The sequence below is a fragment of the Mytilus trossulus genome, unplaced genomic scaffold (genome assembly GCF_036588685.1).
Source record: "Mytilus trossulus isolate FHL-02 unplaced genomic scaffold, PNRI_Mtr1.1.1.hap1 h1tg000070l__unscaffolded, whole genome shotgun sequence".
Taxonomy (NCBI): Eukaryota; Metazoa; Mollusca; class Bivalvia; order Mytilida; family Mytilidae; genus Mytilus; species Mytilus trossulus.
The window spans coordinates 2,999,354-3,012,017 of record NW_026963294.1 but is presented as its reverse complement, the minus strand read 5'-3'; the positions used below and the strand labels follow the sequence as shown (position 1 = coordinate 3,012,017).

The 12,664-nt window shown below is 31.1% G+C and overlaps 1 protein-coding gene across 1 annotated transcript; it reads right to left on the bottom strand.

Moving 5' to 3' along the window:
• Positions 1-596: 596 nt before the first annotated feature.
• LOC134699451 (uncharacterized) lies at positions 597-12,534 on the bottom strand. Its single transcript, XM_063561045.1, has 9 exons — positions 12,459-12,534; positions 12,006-12,157; positions 10,709-10,754; positions 9,722-9,958; positions 8,952-9,026; positions 5,878-6,003; positions 3,621-3,815; positions 2,250-2,333; positions 597-1,335 (listed from the first exon to the last, which is right to left on the bottom strand). Exons 1-9 carry the CDS (start codon positions 12,507-12,509, stop codon positions 733-735), a joined length of 1,569 nt encoding a protein of 522 aa, XP_063417115.1. The 5' UTR covers positions 12,510-12,534; the 3' UTR covers positions 597-732.
• Positions 12,535-12,664: the final 130 nt, after the last annotated feature.

The window sequence follows — 12,664 nt, the reverse complement described above, 5'->3', positions numbered from 1 at the left end:
TATGCCATGTGCTTCTGAATTGTTATCATATCGCAACATGCATTAGAGGAAAACATGTCAATTCTTCAGAAGTGTTATCACTTTCAACTTTTGAAAGTCGTAATATTTATTCGTTTTTATTAAAAATACATGTTGGACTCGATAATCTATTTATATCTAGCTAGAAATTCGAAAACGTGATTTTATTTTTATTGATAGTTTATAGTTTAATTTTTTTTTTTTTTAAATAGGAAAGAAAATGATCTGTTTTCTACTTCTTCGATGTCCATCCTTGTGTGGACAATCGAAAATTTGTCAAAAAAATCCTTACAGTCAACATTTTAATAGAAATCATTAAAACCAATGATATTCATTTTTTGAACTCATACTCCAAAATCACCTAATCGAAATACTGGATTTTATGTTTCGAGCATGATTTTTGTGAGCAAAGTTTTATGATTTCAACCCCTGTTTTATCTTTTTATTTTTCTAATTGTTTATTTTCTTTTGTGTATTTTGTATTTTTTTAACACATCGAAAACGATATCTGAAAAAGTTGAATTAGTGCTACAAACCTCGGCTAAAATGACGACTGCTATAAACATAAAGAACTTCATGCTGATTTTATTTAAGTTGATAGTTTATAGTTTAAAAATCTAAATCAAAATGTTACATGTTGTGTATCATTATTTAATGACGAGTATGTAGCATAATGTATTATTCGACACTCGAATACGACACTCGAATTCAACACTATAAGTCATCTTCAACTAGATCTTTGGCATCAACATCTGCTATTAATTTGTCTTTCAATTCGGTTCTATCTGAAGCTGTTTCTTCATTGATTTGTATACTGGTGTCTTTCATTGTTATATCTTCTTTTTCTTGATGCATGTTTTCTGTTTCTTCGTTTTTATGTTGATATCTTAAGTCTGTTTCCTCTTTTTTGTCATCTTTTGTGTTTTCTGTTTGATTCAAATGTTTTGAATCAATCATTTCCTCAGTATTCGTTCTTGTTCTTTCATTTTCTTTCTTTGTCTCTTCCAACGACTGTATTTCAACATTGTCATTAACTTTCTCAGTTTCATCTGTCTTTTGCTTAACGAATGATTTTTGTTTTTCAATTGATTGCTTCCGCTCACTTTTTGCAGCTTTTTCGGAATTTTCTTTTTCTTTTTCTTTCTTCTTTTTCTTATCTTTTTTATCAGAAACGATGTTTCTAGGTTTTGATGAGGGCTTTTCGTCTACTTCTACTAATTCTACGTTTCCTTCATTTGCTTTCTCTTCTAGATGCATAATATTTGGTTCAGATGGTAGGCGAACAGCATCATATATTGTCATCACTATACACGAAATCTGAAATGAAAATATTTTTTTATTGCAATTAAATCCAAGAGCGTAGTAAAACAAACAAGACTACGTCAAAAAAAGACCCAAAACTAACCCATTTATATTTTAAATATATATTTATTGTCTGATTAGTCTATGTTTAAGCTAGTATTTTTTTAACAAAATATTTTCCACAATATTCTAGTGGCACATTTAAATGTCAATCGTACAATATTGTGTAAAAAGAACTACAGAGCCATAGGTGTATACAAAAATGAGATAATAGGTAATAAAAACTCCTCGTTAAGTTTGATATGTCATAAATGACCACGGATTATGAGACTTTTTGGCGAAAATTTCTTTTTCATGAGAAACCATACGGATCCCATAAGGGGAACCTGATTTTTGTGCCCTTCTGCAGCACATGTGACCTTCCTCAGATAATTCTAGTATTAAATACACCCGATAACTTACCTTTGTTCCCTAACATTAAGGGTGTTGCAACTAATGTATTGTAATAAATTACGTGTTTTGTATCGGATGACAAAAACCTACTTGACCAACTAAATGGTATGGGCTTTGCACATTATTTGAGGATGAGTGAAGATCAATTTGTTATGTTGGAGAGTTTTCTCATTGACACTCATAACACTTCACGTTTTAAACTGTGACATTTTTACTAAGAAATATTCCTTTTTCGTACACCTTTTTAACATAATGTGTTGACGGATAGAGGCATCCGCTTAAATGAAAGAATTCTTAAAAAGAATTACATGAATCCCCCGAATATATTTCTCTGCTATTTTTTTTTTTGGTTTGTGACGATCTTTAACGGTCTAATTATCCAGCTTAATTTCCGATTATTCATTTTCTTCTCAGTGTTTCATTTTGTTTAAACATATGGAAAACAATATCGTAAAAAGTGCACTTTTCTTACAAACCTCGGCTAAAATGACGACTGCCATAAACACAAAGAACGGTGTGCTGAACATTTTTAATCTGTCTTCAATTACAGAATCACATCCCTAAAATGTATTTGTTTTTTATTTATTTATCTTTTATGTGCAATCATTCAATATTTTTTTTTAAATAAATCAAAATTATAGCATATATATGATTTAAATTCCTTTCTTTTTCTCTTAATAAGAACAAAACTTTTTGAAAGTATTTTTTTGTTATTATTGTGTGAGTTTGTATTATACAAATGTCTATTGGAACAATAAGCGAGTTTTGCCGAGTCACTTATCAATTTACATATTTTTTTTCATATTATAGCTATGCTTCTTTTTCTTAGGCAACGAATTCTTAGATCGGTGCTTTGTTTCGATCTAATTGCGTTTGTCATTTGTATCGATTAGATTGATCAAATCATATTTTACAAATGTGATGTAACGGAACTGTCCCATGTTTATGACGGATCGACAAATCGCAAACATATTAAATTTCGCCACTTCTATATGTGCATCTTTTAAGACATTTCCCATTGAGTGTTGTGTTTGGTTGCTGTCTATCGAATATTGTGTTTCTTTATTGTTTTTGTACATACACTTTGGCATTGTTTTTTTTCTAGATGGATTGTTTTGCTGACTATATAATATTGGTTTTGATCGTTGTTAAAGGACGTGCGGTTACCTATAATTTCTTACATCTACTTCATTGGGTCTCTCTTATGAAAGTATATCATTTGCATTCATACCACAAAGTCTGGATTTTAATCAAATGAATATATAAATTGTTTGACTACTAGGATATTTACATAAAGCAGGTCTTTTTTAAAATTGTTTTTATAATTTGAAGAGGATATATATAAACTAGTATTCCTGAAATAGATTGATCAGTTCCGTTGGTGTTGTCCTCTTGATGTCAATACGGCCTTTAAGAACATAGGTCAATGCGGAAAAATTGTCTTTTTCAAATAACTCGCTTTAGGTAGGTTTGTTTTCCAACCTCTGAATTTTTTGTTTGTTTTATGTCCCATTCCGAGTTTCCACACTTTAAAACGAGATAATACGCACCATTTCAGTGGGACTATTACGATTAACAGTATTATAAAGCAGAAGTTAAATGGTGTAAATGTCGAAGTATCAAAACAAAATTATCGATAACTTCAATCGTATTTACATTGAGTCGTCAAATCCAAAATCGAACCAATATTTGAAAACAATTCGAACAACACCACTGATTTAGGAAACTTCAAAATGTAATTTAAGTTTGTTCTATCGTGTCTATAGTAAGCTTTAAGTTTTCTGGGTAAACTTAGAACCTTTACTAAGGCAACTACAGATAAGACGATTTTGTAACATAACTCCTACCTGACTATGGTAATAACCGTTAAATAGATTATATGTACAGTCCGTGTCGTATTGACTTGTATATGGATACACATCTGTCTGAGATTTACAACACTGTACCGGTATACGTTGTGAGTTCGAATCCCGCCGGCTTATATACCAATCCGATGAGATAAATGAGTCCGGCATGTAGGTCCCAACACCACAGCATTCAGCCTATATACATAAGCATATATATTATTTTTAGATCAATGGACGCATTAAAAAAAACGAAGGACAACATATAATATCTACGGCTACAGAGTATATGAAATTGACGATCTTCGTACATAATTATACCACTTCTTCAAACAAACAAAAACCAAACAAAATACAACGTCTTCTGCATTTTAAAGACTGTAAGCCTCTCCCAGTGACATTTTACAACTTATATATTCTTAGTTTTCAAATTAATTTGTCGGGTTGATCATTCATCGATGAAGGTAAATGACGAAAAGTATTTTGAACGCAACAATTTCACATTATTTTCTTTATTTTGGAGTAAGTATATTCCAATGCTGTTGTATTGTTATCCCCAGGGCAGTTGTATCATCTATTCAGTAATCTTTCTAGAATGTCTGTTAACAGCTTACTGTAACACCACTGTTCCAGATTAGGGGATGATTGAGATCCCGTTAACATGTTAGCGTGTATGTGCCTGTCCGAAATCAAGGGTCTGTAATTCTGTGGTTGTCGTTTGTTTCTGTGTTACAGATAATTTTTTGTTATTTTTTTGGTATATTAATCAGATCGTTAGTTTTCTCGTTTGAATTGTTATACATCTATGAATTCGGGGCCTTGTAAAGCGGACTATGTGGTACGGGCTTGGCTCATTGTTGAAGGTAATACGTTGGTCTTAAGCTGTAATTTCTGTATCATTTTGTCTCTCGTTGAGATTTTTAGGTGGGATTCGCATTGCTTATTCTTTAGTTTTCTATGTTGTGTTTTGTGAACTATTATTTGTCTTTTTTTTCCTTTTTAGTCCTGGCGTTGTCAGGTCATTTTCAATTTATGAGTTTAAATGTTCCTCTGGTATTTTTTTTGTCTCATTGACAGTCGTCGTTTTTATGAGTTTGTATTCAGAAACATAATCATCTCTTAGACAAAAACTGTACACTGAGATCGATTTAGCATTATTTAAGGGTCCCTTTTGTGTTCTTATGTCGTTCTTTTTATTACTACTTCATTTTCACCATCAATATTGATACCTCAGATCTTAAACCAGAAAATGATTATGAATTATATCAGGTACAATGCTGCTTATATTTTAGTGTAGTATGTAGTATCATGTAGACAGCCTTTTTCGTCCGACGCTGTTAGTTTCTCTTCTACTAATAAATATAAGATGTCTCTTCCAATCGTTATCTCGATTTTTCTGTACCCCAAAATGAAAACTGCAGCTCGTAAAATAATGAATTTCAATTTTTTTGGTATTTGTTAGCCTTTTATAGCGGTTTGGTGTATTCATGAATATATTGCCCAGAATGCATTTGATTCTAAAACGGCAAATTGAAAAACTTTCTTAGTCAGAGGAACTTATCTATAAAACCTTCACTGTTTTTACCAATACACTGCAATTACCTGGAAATGTGTCTTTAACAGTTATAAAAGCTGTCTGTACCACTGCTTTGCAATGGATAAGTCATTTTAAATCATATTAATTTATCCGTATAGCAATTATCTTATTAATATTTTTACCAGTTTATATTAAAACAAATCGTTAACGAAGGCACATTTTTAAAAAATTTATATACAAAACGGACTTTTCGTCAATATTACACCTATCATTTGCGCTTGACTCATACAATATAATTAATTAATCAAAAACTATTAGACAAGCGTTAAATACAGAAAACTCCATAAAGTTGTGACTATAATCGGTATGAGTTATCTATATTAGTGCTCGAAAAACAGTGATTAAAATGATTGTTAAAATACATAAACAATCAATTTGAATATTTATTTCAATAATAGTGGACATTAACATGAGTGTGTCGACTATTTCCATATTCTGACAATGGTACAACTTTGTTTTTTAAGTTTTTTGGGGGGCTAACAAATATTTCATTATTTTTCTTCCTTATTGTTTGGTCATAATGATTGATGCAGGCTTTGTCTATGACCCCTCTTATACGCCAAGATTGATACTTATTTATGTTTAAGAATTAATTCAGTTGTGCATTCGCAACTTATCACTTTTCGTATCAAACGAATGGTATACGTTTATGCATAGACGAACCTTTACAAATAAAGTATTCCAAGATAATGATGTTTCGCGATGGTTGTGGCCTGATGCATGAGAAAACATATAGCTATATCGACTGGCTAACTCCGTTCTCATTTTTCCTTCTAAATCTGAGTCTGCCTGTAAAACAAAATTTAAATTATCATAAATATAAATTGTAAATAGTGACGCCCTCAGTCATTTATGTAGATACTTTTATTGTTTAAGGAATGCATTTACTGGCATCAACCAGGCGGAAACCCAAGGGAAACCAAGTTTAACTGAGGCAAAAAACACGCGTTAAATTAAGCGTAAAATTCAAATGAGTACGGCTGGTTCACAAAACAAATAGGCATCAGAAGCAATGAGTACACCTGGTCAATACAGAAAAAGAGGCGTAATGTTCTGACATAGTTCTACACTTAATTTAATTCAGTGTTATACACTAGCTGTGTACTTTGTGTATTTTGTATGTTGCTTAAATTTCTCGTGTTTGACATAAAACTTATACAATATTAACATTGAGTAGGCTACATAAATAAATATATGTTATACAGACACTGACTCAAATAAGTTTAAAGTTCAAATAAAAACTATGACAATTGATTTTTCTTGAAATAAAGCAACCGTTTCAACAAAGTGTTTTATAAAATTGATGTATTTTGAACCAAAATATCGATGATAATAATTCAACTAAACTTAAATGTGAAATATTCTTATGCTACTATTTAAGGATGAAGGTTTCCAGAAATCAACATTACTGTTAAAAAAAACTTAATAACTTAGTTCCAGATAATATAATTATTTACCATGTTTTACTACTTTCCTTTTATTTAACATGTTTATCTAAGCAAACATTAACACCGGTTGAAAAATAAAAAGGATCAAGAAACTAGTTATTTCAAAATAAAACCCTCTGCGTTAAAAGAGGGACGAAAGATACAAAAGGGACAGTCATTGCAAAAAAGGAAAAAGACAAACAGAAAAACAATAGTACACATGACACAACATAGAAAACTTAAGAATAAACAACACGAACCCCACAAAATACTAGGGGTGATCTCAGGTGCTCCGGAAGGGTAGGCAGATCCTGCCCCACATGTGGCACCTGTCGTGTTGCTTATGTGATAACAAATCCGGTAAATAGTCTAATTCGGTAGGTCACATTCATGAAAAGGAAGGGTATTGTAGTTACGACGTAAGGAAAATATCCGATATCATTTGTGAAACTGTTATTCCATAACGATTAACCAACTCGTGATGGCGTCCGTAAAATTTACGGAGGGATGATTTCAACTTCACCATTTGGAACTCTTGGTTTAATAGCTTCCGTGTGAGCAGCAACCCTCTATTAAGAAAATCATGATAGGAAATGCAAGCACGGGAATCTCGTATCAATTGGGGGATATATACCCTGTATGCAGGTGCTGCTGGAATGTTGCTACTTAGAAATGTAAAGTTCACAATTGGAAAGCTTAAATCATCTCTTTTGTCGTATAGTTTTTTTTCTAGATGTAAGTCAAGAAATGAAGCCGACTTAACTGTATCTCTAGTATCCTTTATTTCCTGTTTGGTGGGATAGATGCGTTCCACATAGTCGCCAAATTTTGAATCATTTAGTGAAAGAACATCATCTATATAGCGGAAAGTATAATTAAAGGATATTGCTAACTTCTTATCTTTCTTCCTGAGAAGGTCCTGCATGACGTCAGCCTCATAATAATAAAGAAATAAGTCGGCAAGTAGAGGGGCACTGTTTGTTCCCATTGGAATGCCAGTCTGTTGAAAAACAAGTGCTCCGAACGTAACAAATATGTTGTCATTTAAAAAACCAAGCATCTTGATAATATCAGTTTCAGATAATTTTTTGTTTGAATCAGAGTGAATCTTTACAAAGTAGGATTCATCCCTCCCTAAGACAAGATACTTGTATCTACGTTGGCCATTCTTTTTTATGAAGCAAAGTAATACCAACTGTTTTAATTTGTCTTTTAGTTTGGAATGTGGAATACTTGTGTAAAAAGTAGAAAAGTCATTAAACATTACAAGTTCCATGCAATATTTGAAACAACTAACTGACAAACTTTATTCATTAATTTAGGAAAACAAACCAGTCAAAATGATTAAAAGAGAAATATTATGTTCTGAACATGAATAAGGGGGTCTGACATGATAGATACTTATAAATATATAAAAGGGTTGAAACTAAAATGGATTAGACGGTTGTTGAATAACAACCCGGAGCTTAATAAGATATTAGAAAGTACTTTAAAAAATAGTTTTGAAAGCCTTGTTTATTTTTGCCAAACAATAGATGTTAAAACCCTATTCGAGAAAAAGTCTTTAAAGTTTGGAAATATTAACAAAAGAAAATTATACCAAAAAATGAAGTTGGATTTGTATCAGAATCGATCTTTAATAATGGAAATATTAAAATAGGGATCTTTTTGATAAATGATCTAGTAAACGATGAGGGATAATTAATGACTTTTCAACAATTCAAAATCTTCCTTACTTATATTGGGGTAATTTCATCAATAAAATCGTATAATAGAAACTCTCGAGAATGAGAATGATATACATCAATAAACAATATCTATAAAACACATGGACCGATTATTCCAAATGATATAAGAATATTTTGTTTATCAAAAAAAGGTTAGATAATTATGTAAAACATTTTATGAGAAAAAAACCTAAACCTAAATGTGAATACAAATAGTCATTAACACTACACAAATATTTTGATCAAATTTCATTGATTTTTTCAAGAGTTTTTTTAATATTATTTTTTCATTTTTATTTTTATAATGTTTTTTATTTGTTTCTTTTTTTCTTTTTCTCTCCATTCTTTCTCTCAGAAATACAATTCTTTCTTTATTGAACATTATTAAATAATGCATACATAATTATATAGTGTATGTATTTCATGACCTTGAAAACAAGCAATTACTAACTAGTCGCAATCTAAATATACAATATAATATATGTTTAACAAGACCGAGATAAGGTAGCGGTACTTTCTGTATCCAATAACGAAATTTAAAGGTTCTCAATTTAGTATGTATAAATTAAATAATATGACTTACACTGGAGATAAATTTCCCCCATAAACCTATCTGTACTATATTTGCAACCAAAATAACACACCACAATCCAGCACTCTGAAATGATATTTAAACCTGATCTTAGAGTAGAATTTTCTTGGTCTGTTCCTTTTATATAAACAAACATAGAATTCAATATATGGCTACGATGGGGTAAAACTTGATCATCCTAACAGCCATCTAGACATAATTTTATTGCAATTGACGATGGGACGTTTTGTCTGATATTTGTCTTGTTATGCCGTTTTTGTCTCGACAAATGTCACTTTATATCTAAAATAACTCTATATTTAGTACAAAAATCTCTCAAATTTACAAGGTTCATTTCAAAATGAGAATACTTTCAAACACACAAAATTAGACTTCATCACCCAAAGAAACCAATAAAAAACACAATTATATTACTGACTTGGTACAGGCATTTTCCAAAGACAATGGAAAACGACTTAAAATGTGTAAGGTCTTGCATTGCAGATCGCGAACCGGTTTTAGTTTTGATTAATATGGTTTCTTATTTTATAAGTTATTCTGGACAATTTACTAACTCATTGACTGACCAAATGTGTGCACGTCCTTTTTGTTAGTGTGTGTATTAATAAAACTTTAGCCTTCTTCGATATATGTACAAGTACTACTGAAAACCGTGGTACAACTTGCTTAATTTTTTCTCCTCGTATATAGGCATGATTTTATTTTTCTATGTGTTTATAGTAGCATATGCGCATCATGTATATACCAACAGGCTAACATACTGTATATAAAAATATTCTCCTCCATCTCCATGAAACAATGGCAACAACAGAGTAGATAATTGCAACAATCGACAATGACGAAAAGGTTAAAACCACGATAGAAAACGTGTTGAGAGCTTTGCTGAATGTGTGATTTGCTATACTAAATCTCGAAAGTATATCCTGGATATCTGAATTTCCAAACACAGTATCATATCTTATGTTTATTGCTATTCCAAGTAAACCAACATTCGATATCTGAAATGGATATAGTTGATGATAACAACAATAACTATGTACAAAAAATTAAAATATGCTGGAAATGATTTGGCAGTATAAATGACGTGAAACATAATCAATTATCAGTTTGTGATAAACGCTTATTTTCAAAATATGTTTTTTTCTCAATTGTAGCATCCTATAAATAGCCGAGTCACCGTACTTATAATGAGTAACATGATGGTACCACATGTGGGTGAGATTACATCGTAGTGTCTGAGCTCTCAACTCTGCTTAAAAGTGGTCTGTGTAGAATTTACTTTAGTTTTAAAATATTTTTTTCTGTCCTTTTAATTTTCAAATGTGTGTGCACTTTCTATCGGTATTTGTCTTGACTATCCTCGGTTATGAAAACACTGATTCGTTTTCAAAAATTCACAGTTTTGTGATTAGAAAATTCGCATAATTGATGCTTTGCTTATCCGCTATTTTGTTATGCCTATATCAACGATGCCTAATCACTTGATACTACGTGCAGGGGTCACACAACGGGAGTCGCATATTGAGCTGGATCTGTTACCCTTCATGCTTAGCCGAGGTATTGTCGTATTTTATGAGCTCGTTGTCTTTTCGTCGTGTTTTAGCTTATGCCCTGCAATTGTCAGTTTTTTGTTTGACTTATGAGATTTGAATGTCTCATTGGTATAACCCTTCTCTCTTTGTAATCAAGTATCATAAACGAATTGTCACTAATTGTTATATGTTAAGAAAGTTTTAAAGTAAACTCACAAACAAAATTATAAGTGAAATTAGATACACCAATGTAATTCTCGATCTGAAACAAAACAGTTATGGAATAATAATTTGTTATCAACTAGAGATTATTCAAGAACGAATGTCGTGTGTAGTTTTCGGAATCATGACTGTACGTATTCAATCATTACCTTCCGTATCGTATAATTCTTTTTTAACATTACTTTTTCTACGAAATTTTGTTATTTTATTTATTTTTGATATAGTTAAAACAATACTATCGAGAAGTGTTAAGGTCTGTATGTGAGATCGTTTAATTGTTGTTTAATTTGTGGCAAAGATCGGTGGATAAGTTTATCTATGAACTTAGTTTGTTAATTATGTACTTGTTTGGCTTTATAATTATTTTGATCCGAGCGACACTGACGAGTTTTATGTGGACGAAACGTGCGACGGGCGTATTAAATCATAATCCTGGTACTTTTGATATCTATTTACACAACTGGGTCGGTGCCACTGCTGATGGACGTTTCGGTCCCGAGGGTATCACCAGCCAAGTAGTCAGCATTTTGGGGTTGACATAAATATCAATTATATGGTCATTTTATATTAATTTTCTGTTAAAAAACTTTGAATTTTTCGATAAAACTAAGGATTTTCTTATCCCAGAAATAAATTACCTAAGCTGTATTGGCACAACTTTTTTGGAAACTTTGTATATTTTAGCTACATAACTATTTTGATCTGAGCGACACTGACGAGTCTTATGTAGACGAAACGCGCGTCTGACGTATAAAAGTATAATACTGGTACCTTTGATAACTATTATCACCTAAAAAAATACATACAGTTCATTATCCAGTCGACGCGCATGGTATCGCTCTGTTTGAAATCATCGTGATCTCATTATTTCTCTTATTATGTTTTCTGTGTTATTCATTGATTTAGAAATTTAAAACACCGGTTAATTATCTGAAACTCATTTTATTCAGTCGACCCTCAAAATCTCGTTCTGTTCAGAGTAATTGTGATTATTGTTTTTTTCTATTTTTATGTATTCTGTGTAATAGTCATTGATTTACGAATTTTTTATCATGGGTAAACTACTGGTGCTTCATATTGTATATCTGTATCAGATTAAAAAATAATATCATAACTTTGACCTATGAGTACAATTGTGTAATATTTAGAATAAAAATGTCAAAAATCTTATCAGAAATTTTTTATCACATTTTCTCCACACAAACATTTAGTAATTATCAGAGTATTGACATACTATCGATACAAATTGTATATGTGTTTATTTAAACCTGTAATTAATTACACCACAGACCTTCTCCAGTTATTCACGAGGAAAGATTGTATCCCTTGAAATGCTGTCCTGAAAATTGATGTTGCAGTTGATACATTGTCCGTCGTGGTTTCCCCGTTTTTCAGTGTAGATATGAACAGATATTCTTTGTTAGCAAATATCAAACCTAAAATCTATCAAAATATTAAGGTTAAAGGAAGCAATTTCTTCTGTCATGTTCAAATAACTTTTATTGTACGAGAATTTTTTAATTATCATTTTAGTATTTTTGGTAATGCAAGGCATTTCTTATATTTACGCTTTCAATCTTTTTTCAGTTTCTTGTGCTTAGTTGTAAATTCCTGCTAAATAATTTCTAGCAACACTAAGTAGCATACTATTTTGGAATTAAGGTCAGGTTCGATAATTGTGTTTGCTAAACAATATTGTTACTTACCGTTACTGTATATACTGGTTATTTTACAATATGCTTACCTCAATGACTACCTGCAGCAACACAATTGCTAGGAACCAACCAATATACATTCTGGTTTTAAATAGAATTACATCTGTACATGTCTAAAACAAACGTAAAGTGTTGCAATTATATATTATTCGACTAAATACAATTGGTACAAAAATATCGTTCGTTTCTTTTTATGTTGCATTGTCGTTTGTTTTTTTGTTTACTTCATTGTTTT

Bases quoted from the DNA above. Each gene is read 5' to 3' on its own strand.
- LOC134699451 (XM_063561045.1), bottom strand. From the start codon at position 12,509: ATGTATATTGGTTGGTTCCTAGCAATTGTGTTGCTGCAGGTAGTCATT. The intron at 10,755-12,005 runs GTCTGTGGTGTA...GTTTTGTTTCAG, and splicing joins CTCGTGAATAACTGGAGAAG to ATCGAGAATTACATTGGTGT. The intron at 2,334-3,620 runs GTAGGAGTTATG...AATACATTTTAG, and splicing joins ACGGTTATTACCATAGTCAG to GGATGTGATTCTGTAATTGA.